The sequence below is a fragment of the Prionailurus viverrinus genome, chromosome D4 (assembly GCF_022837055.1).
Source record: "Prionailurus viverrinus isolate Anna chromosome D4, UM_Priviv_1.0, whole genome shotgun sequence".
Taxonomy (NCBI): Eukaryota; Metazoa; Chordata; class Mammalia; order Carnivora; family Felidae; genus Prionailurus; species Prionailurus viverrinus.
In genome coordinates this window covers 11757365-11772262 of record NC_062573.1, presented here as the reverse complement: position 1 = coordinate 11772262, position 14898 = coordinate 11757365, and the positions used below count along the sequence as shown (strand labels likewise).

General features: G+C 48.7%; 1 protein-coding gene across 1 annotated transcript in view; it reads left to right on the top strand.

Annotated features, from left to right (window-relative positions):
- The window catches only part of PAPPA (pappalysin 1), a 242650-nt gene that overhangs the window by 181937 nt on the left and 45815 nt on the right, over positions 1-14898 (top strand). The window contains exons 14-17 of the mRNA XM_047831114.1: positions 197-365; positions 2658-2841; positions 12793-13003; positions 13632-13803. Of these exons, the coding sequence (XP_047687070.1) occupies positions 197-365; positions 2658-2841; positions 12793-13003; positions 13632-13803 (736 nt within the window). The remainder of the gene's footprint in view (positions 1-196; positions 366-2657; positions 2842-12792; positions 13004-13631; positions 13804-14898) is intronic.

The following is a 14898-nucleotide window of genomic DNA, read 5'->3' as shown; positions in this document are numbered from 1 at the left end:
CCATAAACCATGCCCTGTGATACACTGTGGCCCTTGCCTCCAGAGTCTTCCTCACCAAAGCCGGCACCTCTCCCTCTCCTCTGTCTCAGCTCCCAAAAGTTTGGAGGGGGACGCCTTGAGCTTTTTACCTCCCAGCTGGCATGCAGTGATCCTGCAGGGAAACTCCCTCTGACCCTCCTGTTCCTTTCCTCCCCAGCTGTGTGCACTTCGCATGTGAGGCTGCTGACTGCCCAGAGCTGGCGGTGGAGAACGCCTCTCTCAACTGCTCCAGCAGCGACCGCTACCACGGCGCCCGGTGTACCGTGAGCTGCCGGACAGGCTACGTGCTCCAGATCCAGCGGGATGACGAGCTCATCAAGAGCCAGGTGTGTGCAGGTGCTGGGCTCAGGGTCCCCTCTCCAGCCCGGGAGAGGCCGACCGGACGGTGAGCGTGTCCCCTGCTGAATCCGCAGCGCTTCAGACAGTGCTGCCACACAGGAGATACTTTGTAAATATGTGTGGATTGAATGAGTCAACCCACCGGTCCGGAATTTCTAAGACAATGGTTCCCGTGCAAGGTAGCGTTCCACACAACCTGTATCGGAGTCTTTGTGAGGGTTACAAACCTGCAGAACCAGAGGCTGAGCATTTTGGAATGACATCCTCCCAGGCAGAGCTCTGCTTCAGTTGAGGGGGCTGCTTTGGAAAGAGGTGAGCCCTCCGACAATGAGGTGTTCGCTCATTCATGGTAATTGTAAAACAGATTGTAACACATCTGTTCGCCAGGAACCAGATGCTGTACTAGGTGCTAGAGAGAGGAAAAAAAAAAAATGTCACTAAGATAAACCTAGTTCCTTCTCTTCAGGAGCCTAGTGACTGTTGCCGGGAGCAGACAAGGAGTGAGGAATGACTTCACAGTGTGAGAAACACGGGTAAAGGCAAGTGCAGGGTGTGGTAGAAGCCCAGAGGGCCTCACCCTGGAAGAAGTGGCTTGAAAAGCACCGGATAGATAGGCACCAGGGTGTGTGGCTGGGGAGGGAGAAATCGGTGCTCTGTGCACAGGCAGAGATGGCAGATGGAAGTCTGTTGGTGAGAAACAGCATGCCGCAGACCGATTCTTTCTTTCCAGAACTCGTCCAAGCAATGAGGCTGGGGGGCGGGCAAGCAAGATCCACCAGTGTGAGGCCCTGTTAGGTTGGTCAGGAAGTTTGAGGTTTATCTTTATCGGGGCAGCAGGGAGCTGTTGAAGAAGGTGATGTGGTCAGATCATGGTTGATAAAGGTCGTCTGGCTGCCCACTCGGTGGTGGCTTGGAGTCTGGCGTTGACACTGGTCACAGGGAGAGCCCTCGAGTCATGAGAGGAGCTCATGGAAGAGGGAAGTGTGCTGCCCAAGGGGAATGGCGGTGGGTGGATCTGAGATGCGGCAGGATGTTGCTTCAACCACATGCCGCCGTGGGATCTCAGGTGGCTGTGGGGAGTGGGGTGAGGGGGCCGTGAAGCCATGAGATCTGAGGGTGCCAGGGGCTCTGTCACTAGATGCAGCCTTTCCCAGGACCCTGCCAGCGGGCGTCACATTCATGCTGAAGGCACATAGTGCACACTACTTGTCTATGAGAGACCTTTGTGTAGAGCTTCTGGGCTTGAACAGAGTCCCACGTGGGAGCCCCGGAGCCCTCAATCACTTGTCTTAGACACCTACTTCCTCGTGTCAGACACGGCAGGTCTGAACTCCTGTGGAAACAATTAGGCTGTTTTGGCAGCAAAGGACCTCTGCTCCCTTTGATGTGTGCTTAGGAGGGGAAAAATGTCCTTTGCTTTTAAGATCCCAGATCAACATTTGGCATCCTCAGTCCCCTGGGATCTGGCGGCTCCCTCCTTGAATGGCAGCCTGCGGGCTGCTGATGGCAGTCCCTCCCTTGGCTCTGGAGCTTGGCCTCACCCTTCCACCCGCGCATCCCTGCCACCTTCTGGTTTGGTTCAAATCCCTGCCGACTCTTTTCACTTGTCCCAGGCTTGTTCCTTGTTTATGTCCATCTCTCTCAACTACTGAACCATCAGATCTCAGAGCAGGGAGTGGCTCTTAGAGCAATCCTTGGGTTCAGTGCGAGCGGGCAAGCTCAGGTCAGGAGAGGGACCTGCCCATAGACTCAGCACAAAGGACTCACGTCCGGGCCTCCAGTATCCCAGGGCTATGCCCACTCTGTACCACACAGAACAAGAGGCTCCCTATTACCTCCTGCAGAGCCAAGAAAAGATACAAAGACCAAGAGCCAGTGACCCACTGTTGTGCCATATATCACAGGCTATTTCAGGAAAGAAGTCGTCAGGCTCCAAGAGGTCTGAGTCTTAAGATTCTCATCAACACAATGGGAATACTAATCCGGGAGACTTTCCAGGGAGCAGTTAAGAGTGCAGCCTTTAGTTCGAGTCCCATGTATCCTCTTTACAGCTGTGTAACTTGGAGCCAATCAATGTCTCTGAGCCTCAGTGTCTGCATCTGGAGAATGGGAACTGAGATACCAAATCCAAACAGTTGTGGGGATTGTCAAAAGTGAGCTGAAGCAGTGACCTCCTGGAGCCAGGATGAGACTCTGAGCTGTCGCTGGGGGAGAAGAGGGTCTTCCGACCTGCGGGATTCTGTCTGCATGCCCTTACCGTGCCCACCTCTGCCTTTCAGACGGGACCCAGCGTCATGGTGACCTGCACCGAGGGCAAGTGGAACAAGCAGGTGGCGTGTGAGCCAGTGGACTGTGGCGTCCCGGACCAGCATCACGTCTACGCCGCGTCCTTCTCCTGCCTTAAAGGCACCACCTTTGGTAGCACGTGCTCCTTCCAATGCCGTCACCCTGCGCAATTGAAAGGTATCGAGGGCCCTTTGGCTCTGCTTGGCCCTGCTTCCTGTGTGGGAAACCCAGAGGCTGCCTCCAGGCCCTCCCCTGGGTCTCCAACACTTTCAAGGGCTGGATGGGGTTTATCTGCTCCTCTGATTTCCCTCCACCAGTGCAGTTTATGGAAACTGCCTGGCTGTGCAGCCGAGGAGAAAGTAGAATGGGGATAAATATGACAAGTCTCACAGAAAAGAAGAGAGAGCGCAGGGATAAGGGAGGGAGGAGGAAAAAGATTCTAAGAAAGTAGCATTTGGAAGTGACGTGACTAGTTCACCGGATAGGATTAGGGCCCAGTAAGCCTAAGAGATAAGTGTTATTATTCCCATGTTATTTCCAGTGGAGGAAATCGAGCCTCAGAGAGGTTAAAGAACTTGCCTGAGGCCACACTCTCTGGGGTGGGATCCACGTTGGTGTCTGTCACCAAAGCCACAGATCATCCTTAAGAAGGGCCAGCTGGGAGAGGAGCAGGTGTGAGTGGGGAGCACTTGCTGGGATCCGGGATCTCCTGGGCAACATCGGGGTGTTGAGGCGAGTGAGGCGTAATCAGGCTTCCTGAAGAAGAGGCCACATCTTGGAAATGGAGAAGAGGCCGGCCTGGGTGACCTAGAATGTCAGGACTAGAAGGGTTCTCAGAGCTCTTGGAATAAGTGCTTATTTGGAAACATGATAAAACTGAGGTCCAGTGAGAGGAAGGAAGGAACATGTACAAAATCACAGAGCAAGCTAGTGGTATTTTCAGAACCAATGCTCTTGGCTTCCAGTCGGAATACTGGGTTTTAACATGACACATCATCTCCAAGTTATGATGCTTCAACTTACAATTCTTCAATGGTGCAAAAGGCGGCATGCATTCAGTAGAAACTGTGCTTGGAATTCTGAATTTTGATCTTCTCCTGGGTTAGGAGGATGTCGTCTGACACAGCTTGTGGTGCTGGGCATAGTACCTTGCAACTGATACCTATACAACCACTCTGTCCCCGCGCAGCCATTCTGTCTGCCGCCATCAGCATAGTATTCAAGAAATTGCATGAGGTATTGGGCATGTTATTAGAACATAGGCTTTGCGTTAGATGATTTTGCCCCACTTTGTAGGCTAATGTAAATGTTCGGAGCATGTCTAAGGTAGACCTGCTAAGCTAGGATGTTCAGTAGGCTAGGAATACAAATGTATTTTTGACTTACAATGTTTTCAATGTGTGTTGGGTTTTTAGGATGTGACCTGTCGTATGTTGAGGAAGATCTGTATACCCATTTCTCAGAGGTGGCAGGATCCTCTCCTTTGCTTATTTTATCAGAGGGAACATTGTCCCTTTATGAGACACCCAAAATGATATTTCACTCAAGCATGGGTCCTCCCTCAGATGGGTCCTGCCACGAAACATAGGTCCTACCATCATTCCACTGAGTGGGGATAAGTGAACTTCCATGGGATGCAGGGGGATTGGCATGAGGACTATGAATTCCCTTAAACTTATATGTAATGTTATGTATTCATGAGTTGCAGGCATTTTGGTGATTGGAGAGGGTCAATAGTTTCCCTAAATTTTCAGGGGGAAGCAGAGTTTCCAACGATTACTGGACATGAGTTCCTGGAGGGCAGTGGCTGTGGCTAACCCATGTTCACATCTGCTGTCAACAAGCTCAGAACCTGCACTTAATAAGACACAACAGAGTGTTTTGACTGGGTGGCTGGATAAATTGATAAAAGTAATATTGCAGGAAATGTTTAAGAAATGAATGAAAGAGCAAGCAATATCACTAAAATACCCCAAAAGAAAAACAGGAAGCACTGATGGGATGCACCCTTTGGGTCCCCTCATTTTTAACCCAACATGATTTGAGTAAAGAAGCTATAGCCATTTCATGCGAGGTATTCGAAAGACATAGGCTGGGGAGAGGTGAAGAGACAGTGGAAATTGTAAGCCCCCCACCTTTCAGGCTGTCTGAGCCCTTCCCTTGGCCTAGATGTGGCGTGTGTTAATAACTCCAGCCCAAGAAATCACACTTCTCCTCTCAATCAGGGGCCTCTGGGAAGCAGCAGTGTGCAAATTAGCATTGATTATTATAGCCCCCATTGTGGCTAATAATGGTTCTTAAAGTGATTCAGACCCTTCTGCTGTTGCTCCTCTGCTGACTATGGTAGAAGGGGGGTGACCCCGCTGTGGAGATGAGGCCCAGAGGGACCACCATTTTGATAGTTGGTGATCCCAACTTTGTTCTTCTCCGGAGAATGCAGAGAAGCATTTCTCCATGACACATCTGCGAGGGTGTGGGAGGCAGTAAGGACTGGGTGGAGGTCCAGCTACCTCTCTCTCGAGCTTGTTGATGCCCCTCTTCTCAAGTGAGGGGGTAAGGAGGTGAATGACTTTTCCCTCCATGTTTTGTTTATTTCCCTTCCCTTTCTTACTTTCATTTTTCCTTTTCTAGCAGTATAATGTAAGCAAAAAGCACACTATCATTAGAATCAGACAGACTGGGATTCCAATTCTGGCTCTGCCCCAGCTGTTGATCTTAGAAGAGCTATTTCATGACTGTGAGCCTCAATACTCTCATCTGTTAAATGAGAGTAGGAGTGTCCACATTGAAGAGTCTAGTTGAGGACTGAAAGATATGGTGTGTATAAAATTCCAGAGCCAGAGAAAGTGCTCAGTGAATACTGAGCCCCTTCCCCAAGGGGCATCCTTGTGAGAACCTGTGCCATGACCTCTTTCCCAGCCCTGACCTCTTCATCCCATGGAGGCCTTAGTCCTGGGAGCTGTGGAGACAGGTTCCATCCTCCATGTTCCTCCCAGAACCTGGGAGGTAAGTGTCATCAGACAAGCAGCCACCACCCAGGACAGGCAATTACTAGTGTAGCCCCTGGGAACTGGTATAACAAACACTTAACTTTCTATTCCCAGGGAATTTTTCTTGAATATCCCCACTTTCACTTAAATTCTGAGCCCTCTTTAAGATGTACGCAAAATATCCTGCAAACCCACAGCCTTAGAGTCACTTCTACCAAAGCACTATACTAAATGAGCATTACAAGCACAGGTAGAACCCACAAAAATGGATGAGAGGAAGTATATTCTAAAGTTCAACAACAACAACAAAACTTCAAAATCATAAATGTTTAATTAAAGAGCTAAAAATGCAACATTACTTATATCACCTCATCAACCTCAACTCAACTGTGTTGGGTGCACTTGACCGTGGAGTGGGGCTTCTGAAGTAAGCATGTCTTGGGGAGCATGGCTGGCTCATGTGGAAGAGCATGGGGCTCTTGATCTCAGGGTTGAGTTCGAGCCCTACGTTGGATGTAGAGACAACTTACATAAATAATCTTAAAAAAATATTTAAAAAAATAAAGTGAGCACGCCTTCATCCTACAAAGGTCTTTCTCAAAGGTTCACATTGTACTACTTGCTTTTATTGCCTTTTCTGTCTGTTTTGCCTATTTAACCTCAGATTGAAAACTCAGTCTACTTACTTGCTTCCAGAAGATACTCAACATCATTGAGCACTTCCTGATTTCTCAAACATTACCAAATATGGAGATGTAAGCTGAGTGGACAAAGAGAGTGGCCACATCCTATAGCGGTGAACCTTCGTACCTGCCCTCAACTCTTTTCCTCACCCCAACTATCTCCCTGCAGAGCCTGTTATGACTTCCCTCGCTGTAGGAGTTGCACATTCTCTTTTCTGTCTCAGGAGGAGACCCTTCCTTCTTTCTCAGAAGCAGATAGCCAGGCCCTGGAGGGTCCCAATGATCTCATCAGGACATCTTCCCCACAAAAAACAGGGTCACCCTTCCCCTACAAGAGAGATTCTCATACAACTCCTAAGAGAATGCTTCTTTCTCCATCTGTCACCCTGGTGTTTGGGATGGTCAGGGCCCCGGATGGACTAGGATGCCACTGGGTCCGAACCACTGCTGGGTGCTGATGGTAGACCACTACTCAGATTATGCCTGGAGACTTGAGGGTCACAGTGGAGAAGAGATTTGTCCAAGATCACACAGCTGCCTATGAGGCCACTTTTCGACATGAGCAATGCTAAGATGTAATCTGTTAAATGATTCTTCCTTTCTCACTCGTGCTCCGCTCTGAGCAGTTGCTCAGGTTTTGAGAGTCAAGCCTGTTCTTACTTGCTAAAGCCCTTTAACCTTTTCTGAAGCCTGTCCCTCAACCCAGAACCCCACTGAAGACTGGAACCTCAGAACTGGGAGAAGCCCAGAGGTTATCAAGGATAATCATTTAATTTGGCGATAGGGAAACTGAGGCCCAAAAGAGGAAGACATTACCATTAGCACTGAGGCCAGAAGGCGGGAGTCCTGACTCTAGATATGACCCTTTGCTGGGCATGCCATGCCCACCAATCTGGTGGAATTATCTACCTTGTGTCTGCCATTTGCATTCCCAAGCCTCTCCTGCATGGCAGGTGTCCAATGTTGCAGGCTCCTTTCTCTCTCTTCTTGGGAAGTTTTCCATTAGTTGTCTCTGGTGGTGACTGCATCTTAGAACAGCCTCTTTCCTTTGAGTCTAACATGCAGAATGACAAATGGGGCCCCTTGGTAAAGAAATGTGGAAGCAAAGGGCACCATTCTGGACAAGGGGGTGGAGGTTGTAAAATCTTATTGTATGACCAGTTCTTGATTTTGAGATACTCCACTCATCCAAATTCTCCTGATTCCATGACATGTTCTTTGGCTGTGCTCATGGGTAAAAGCTCTGTGGTGGGGTCAAGAGAGCACTTAGGTGGGGTGCCTGGGTGGCTTAGTTGGTCAAGCATCGACTCTTGATTTCAGCTCATAATCTTATGGTTCGTGAATTCAAGCCCCTCATTGGGTTCTCTGCTTATGGTGCAGAGCCTGCTTGGGATTCTCTCTGTCTCCCTCTCTCTGTCTCTGCCTTTTCCCCCTGTGCTCTCTCGCTCGCTCGCTCTCTCAAAACAAACAAACAAACATTTAAAAGAGAGAGAGATAGAGAGCACTTAGGAGTCAGACCTGGAGGGAGCCCCAACTCTAGATTGAGTGACTCACATTCCCTTATAGGGACTCTGTTTTCTCACCTACAAAATGGGATTGATGACAAATTGGGTTATGAGGAACATCAAGAAGATGGCCCTGATAATTCCTTCTGGGTCTGCCTGATGGACTCAATTCCAAACAGCTATTGGTATAATTCCTTTCAGACATTTAGGAGGAGAACTGGACAATTAAACAATCAAAATGTAATCTGATTCACCTCGGCTGGAGCTATGAAAGCCCAGTTTTCCTGAGCAAATGACATGCTTTCTGGGACTGCCAAGCCCAGCTCAGATTTTCTCTTTGACTCCATGGGGTCTCAGGAGCCTAGGAATGTGCTTTCCGGACTGAAATTGGCAGAGGATGGCATGTTTCTCTTGATGGCTCCATTTCTTTTGCCTCAGCTTTTCCCTCTGACTTGCTGCAGCCTCAGTGCTGGGTGAAGTTCCAGTTGGCTCTTTTTGGTAAAACGACCATCCTGAAATCCTTTATGTCCTTGTTTCCTGTCTCATCTGGCCCAGGACTTTGTACAGAGACCTCTCCTCTATACTTCCTGTCCTTTTTCCTCTTCCTCCTCTGTATCTTCTGTTAAGGTCTATTTCTTACTAGGAACAAAGAAACTGAACTTCCTCCCAGCTCCAGCAATACTAGCCTTTGGCCGATGCAGCCTCCCAGGGGCTCGTGTGTCCTTTTCCAGTCCATCTAGCTGCATTTGTGTTTTCTCAAAACAATACAGTGGCCAATATTCTTTCACATCCTAAATTGTAGAGCTGCTATGAGCTCAAAGACAGCTTTGGCTTAAGGCCAGAGAGGTTAGGTGACTTATTCAGTGTCACATGCAGATTCATAATAGTTCATGCATTTAACAAATGGATACGAAGGGCCTACTATGTGCTTGGCACTAGGCTAGGGTCTGGCACTAAAGGAATGAACAAGGTCCATTCCCTGGCTTCAGGATGCAGGCACCATGTATGACGTACTAAGAAATCAGATGTTAGGTCTCCTGGTACTTTGCAACTTGTATTCTGCCTTAGGTTAATTTCAGACTTAAAGGTGCTCCCAAAGAGATTTGGTCTTCTGGGTAATCTTTTGAATAAAATAATAAAAACAGGCACATTTCTTTGACAGTACATTTATAATTATTTTAATATTCACTAGAGATTGAAATTTCCTTAGGCACATTTGTAGGTAGGGTGAGCAAGGTTTATTTTCCTGACTTTAAAGATGAACAGATGAGGGGCACCTGGGTGGCTCAGTTAGTTAAGCATCTGTCTCTTGATCTCAGCTCACATGTCCTTTTCCAGAGATCATCATGCTCCCCCAGGAAACACAGGCAGGGAATGAGATCAGGAGGCATGGACGTGACAGAAGCATCCAGGGTCTCTTTTAGAGCCAGATACTGCTGTGGGCAACCAGAGTCCAGTCCCTTTGGGGAACTGTGAGAGACAGAGCAGAATACTCCTCAGAGGTACCGCAGCTCTGGGAACTGGCATGTTAATCCACCAGCTCCATCACTGGTTGAATGCTTCTTCCCAGCAGCACTGTGAGCTTGCCCTATGCACAGGCAGAGCATGCACACATGACCACAACCAAAGGCCTCTAGCACAGGATTACAGGTACAGTAACCATCCTTCAGAATACAGAGGTCAGGGCTAAGGGGATGAGGGCAGGACATGGATAGCATGTGTTATACCCTTTCTTCAATGCCATATAGTAGATATAGAGTAGTGGCTACGGCTGGGCATGGCAATACTGATTCTGTGTCTGCATCTCCTGGATTTTGTTTGTTGTTGGGGTGCGGGCATGTCCATGGTCCTGAACCACCAATTCCTGCTTTAGCGTGGTTCTTCTTTTGAATGTGGTACACAGCTAACTCCTATATACCCTCTCCCAGAATTTACGTTTCTGGTTTGCATTCTCTCTGTCTCTGTCTCTGTCTCTCTGTCTCTCTGTCTCTCTGTCTCTCTCTCTCTCTCTCTCTCTCTCTCTCTCTCACACACACACACACACACATTTCCTCTCTTGAATAACATTTTGCAATTTTTATGTTATCTTGCCACTAAAGGACCATGACTTTCACTTTATAATTTGCAATGCTGATACGGTATACTTTTAGGAGTACTAACACTTTTTCCACAGATATTTTATCTTTCCTGGGGAATTCAGAGAGGTCAATTCAGCTTATATCTTTTATAACTCCTCTTCCCCCTTCCCTAAAAGCTTATAGGAGCCTATAGCTTTTGCTATGCCTGTGTACCCCAAAACACTGCCCCAGTCACAAAAGCAATGTAAAAAGCCGTTTGTAGTCTCTGGTGTTCTAGAAACCTCTCTGCTTCTATGGAAGCCAAATGAATAATCTTTTACTTGATGTAGAAATCTCTATAGTTTGCATTATCACTGTTTATCAACATGCAATCCTTTGTGGAGTTCACGGACACTAGGTTGCCTCGTGTTCACCAGATGGATCACACTGACAGAAGAAGAGAAAGAAGACAATGATTGGGGTCAGGGAGCAAGGAGCCTATAGAAAGAGTACCCAGCACTGCCTATGTCCTCTTTCTTTTCCTCTTCCTCCTCTTCTTTCTCCCTCCTCCTCCTCTTCTTCTTTCTCCCTCCTCCTCCTCCTCTTCCTCTTCTTCCTCCTCCTCCTCCTCTTCCTCTCCCTCTTCTTCCTTTTCTTCTTCTTCTTCTTCTTCTTCCTCCTCCTCCTCCTCTTCCTCCTCCTCCTCCTCTTCTTCTTCCTCCTCCTCTTCTTCTTCCTCCTCCTCTTCTTCTTCCTCCTCCTCTTCTTCTTCCTCCTCCTCTTCTTCTTCCTCCTCCTCTTCATCCTCTTCCTCCTCTTCCCCCTCCTCTTCTTCCTCTTCTTCTTCTTCTTCCTCCTCCCCCTCCTCTTCTTCTTCTTCCTCCTCCCCCTCCTCCTCCCCCTCCTCCTCTTCTTCTTCCTCTTCTTTCTTCTTCCTCCTCCTCCTCTTCCTCTTCTTCCTCCTTCTTCCTCTTCCTCCTCCTCCTCTCCTTCGTCTCCCTCTTCTTCTCCCTCTTCTTCTTCTTCCTCTTCTTCTTCTTCCTCCTCCTCCTCTTCTTCCTCTTCCTCTTCTTCTTCTTCTTCTTCCTCCTCCTCCTCCTCCTCTTCTTCTTCTTCCTCCTCCTCCTCTTCCTCCTCCTCCTCCTCCTCTTCTTCTTCCTTCTCCTCTTCATCCTCTTCCTCCTCTTCCCCCTCCTCTTCTTCCTCTTCTTCTTCTTCTTCCTCCTCCCCCTCCTCCTCTTCTTCTTCTTCCTCCTCCCCCTCCTCCTCTTCTTCTTCCTCTTCTTTCTTCTTCCTCCTCCTCCTCTTCCTCTTCTTCCTCCTTCTTCCTCTTCCTCCTCCTCTCCTTCATCATCTTCTTCTTCTTCTTCTTCTTCTTCTTCTTCTTCTTCTTCTTCTTCTTCCTTTATCTGTCTCTGGAGTATCTACCACCTTCTAGTATACCAAACAGTTTACTTTTTCATATAGTTTATTCAGTTCCTCCCTATCACACTAGAATATAAGCTCCAAGAGGGCTGTGTTTGAGGAGTTTGTCCCACCATCCAGAAGAGTAGCTGGCACATAGTCAGCACTGCGTAGATGCTTGTTGGATGAATGAAGGCCTCTGTGCAATTCACATGGGCCCCTCAGATCTGCTGATGAAGGTGAGGTTAGGAGGTATGGAGTGAAGAAGCAAATAAGGAACCTGACAGTACTTTTCTGGACACTTTTCGTAAATGTTTCATTTTGTCTGAAGGAGAGTTGGGGTTTGCCTCTCTCATTTGGCTCTCAGAGAAAAGGGCTCCACTGAACACATGTAGCCAACTTTCCATGGAAAATAATAACACCTTTGTCACTAGACAAAATTGGTTCAAAGCTGCAGTTTGCCTTTTACTAACTCTGAGGACTCGGTTGGGTCAGTTCACCATCTGAGTCTCTATTTCTCATGGGCCTGCTGCGAGAATAATTGAGTAATGTGTCCATGGCACTCAGGATGTGGTGAAGGTCCATCTCACCCCATCTCTCCACCCCTCCAACCTTCACGTCCCCATAGCCTCCCACGTGCTTCCAGCCCTGCTTGTTAACACCAGCCAGTAATAACTGGGGAGACGAGCATTTCCCCTTGAGAAACCCAGGCTTCAGGTCCATCTCTAATTGTCTTGGGGGAGGTTTTTGTGCATTGACAATATATGACCTGGCAGTGAAAAGCCTAACACCTCGTGTTTTACTTTCATGTGCAACGTTCCCCATCAGGCCAGCTTCCCGGTGGCAGTCAGCACGTCTGTTGGAGCTGGCACGGCCTACAGGGGAGTGCTGCTCTCTCAGCTGCTTTGGCAAAGCTTCACTGAACACTGGGGCCTGAAAGAAATATCAAGCCTCCAGATACCACAGTGCTGTCACTTCCAGGCACGAGGGGGGCTAGGATAAGTACAGGGGCACAGGGCCCAGAGAAGAACGGCAGGCATTTTGAGGTCACATGGCACCCTGACATCAGAGCTCAGAGTAGATTCTGATAGGGGCCTCCTGTGTCAATGATCAGAAAGCAGGTACATTCATATCTAGGCTCAGATGCCCGCCTGGCAAACCAAGGAGGATGGATGGAAGAAGCATGAAGTCTCTTTCCTATGCAGTATGTGGGGTTCAGAATCAGGAGTCATTATCCTTGACTTTTCATTTACTATAGATGTGGGGTGAGTTACTTGCCAGGTTAGGTCTCCTTTTGTCACAGCTCTCTGGATCTCCTTAGGGTCTCTCAGTTGTAAATGGAAGGGTCTAGGATTCCAAGACCAAGAGCCTTCTGGCTCTTCAAGTTGGCTTAAGTCCAGGCAACCCGTAAGTTAGCTTGTCTGTCAGAGACCCATCCCCCACACCTTCCCGCCCCATCTGCTAAACCTTGCCCGCCTGTGTCCTCCAGGCAACAACAGCCTGCTGACCTGTATGGAGGATGGACTGTGGTCCTTCCCGGAGGCCCTGTGTGAGCTCATGTGCCTAGCTCCACCCCCGGTGCCCAACGCAGACCTCCAGACAGCCCGGTGCCGAGAGAACAAGCACAAGGTGGGCTCTTTCTGCAAGTACAAGTGCAAACCTGGATACCACGTGCCTGGCTCCTCCCGGAAGTCAAAGAAGTAAGTAGGGCTGGAAATACACACAAGTTCTGGGGGGCAAAGAGAGCCAGGTCTGGATATCTGATTACAAGGAAGCACTCATTTCTTTGCTAGAGGGATTAACCACTGTTCATTACATGCTACCCTGTGAGAATCTAGAGGGACATTGTTAGGAACTGCCTACTGGCTGTGTGACCTCAGGCAAGTGAGTTCACTTCTCTGGGCCTCTAGTTTTCAGCAATAATATGGGAATGATAATATCAGTTACTGCATAGGATGACTGTGAAAAATAAATGAGGATGTGTATATAAAGTGTTTGCAAGGTACCTGGCACATAGTAATTGTTCAACAAATGGTGAGTGTTAATATCATCATTGTACTAGCACCCATAAGAATCTTCTAGAAGGAAGAGAGAGGACAGGAGCTTGCAGGGCTAGAATTTTATTTTAATCCACACGCAACTGAGACACTGTCTGAAACTCTTGCTTGCCTCAAGTTCTGTGAATGAATTTTCTTCAATCCCTATGCATGCCCCCTACCAACCAAAAGGACAGGTAGGGGATCAGGAAGGGGAAAGGGAAAGGGGGGGAGGGCAGGAGTCTAGCCATCTGGTCCTTGCGACATCTCTTCTTTTATCTCTTCTTTGAAGACGAGCCTTCAAGATTCAGTGTACCCAAGATGGCAGCTGGCAGGAGGGAGCTTGTGTTCCTGTGACTTGTGACCCACCTCCGCCGAAATTCCATGGGCTCTACCAGTGCACAAATGGCTTCCAGTTCAACAGCGAGTGTAGGATCAAGTGTGAAGACAGCGATGCTGCCCAGGTAAGGCTCCTTGAACTTGAGGTCGGTGCTCCAGGCCCTCTCCTATCTGCTTACCGAAGACCGACCTGTGTCTGAAGAACAGTGTCCTCCAGTAGACTCTGAAGATGTGGCAGTGTTGTCAATGCAGACATTAAAAAACTGGATTCTAGTTATATTCTTTGGTAATGTCCCTGAGCCTTGTTGTCCTCCCTGAACACCATATTTTGGCTCAGAGACTCTTAGCTTTGTAAAATGTGTAGTGTTAGAACTTTTCCGAAGGAAAGCACGTATGGAATCCCATGACCTCAAGACATTAGTTGGTTCTGGAAGCATGAAGAGAAGGGGAACCAGGCTCAGACTAGAAGTGTAGAGTCTGGAGAACACTGGGGAAGAGAGGGAGACGAGGAGGAGATAGCAGGGTTGGGATTTTGTCTCCATCCCCTTGTGCCTGGGAGGAAGTCTGGCATTCCCACCCATTCCTGTGGGAGGAGTCTGTGACTGAAGTGCTTTTGCTGCTTCTGAGATGGGTGGGGGAATCTAGGATGGAGAAGGGGGAACAAGAGGCCAGCTCACTCCAGAGGAGCCTAAACCCACTAGCGGTTCCACTGTGATAGAACCCGTTGTTTGGTTGGTACACTGAGCCCCGTATTTCGCAGGTGTGCAAGAACCTTCAGCCAGGTGAGGCTAGGGTTAAGCTGGATGGGCCCCAGGCTTCACCTGCAACCAGCACTCACCCATCTTTATAGTTCCCCCCATGCCAGGCCCTGTCAAACCACCATCCTTAAGCCCCTCTCTCTCCTGCTCCTCACATGCAAACCAAGTCCTACCCCTTCTGCCTCCAGGACATCTCCTAAAGCTGTTCTCCCCTGTCCCCGGTGCCACCACTCTAACTCAGGCCATCGACATCTCTTTCCTGGGCCACATGCAGCCTTCTGGTCATCTCCCTGCTTTTACCCCCCTGCCTCCCTCCAGCGCATTCTCTGCGTTTCAGCCTGAGAGATTTGTTCAGCGCATAGATCTTGTCACGACGATTCCCCTGCTTAAAACCCTTCTGGAACCAGTAACCCTCATCCCCTGTGGGATAAACTCCCAGCTCCTCAGGGTGGATTCGAGGCC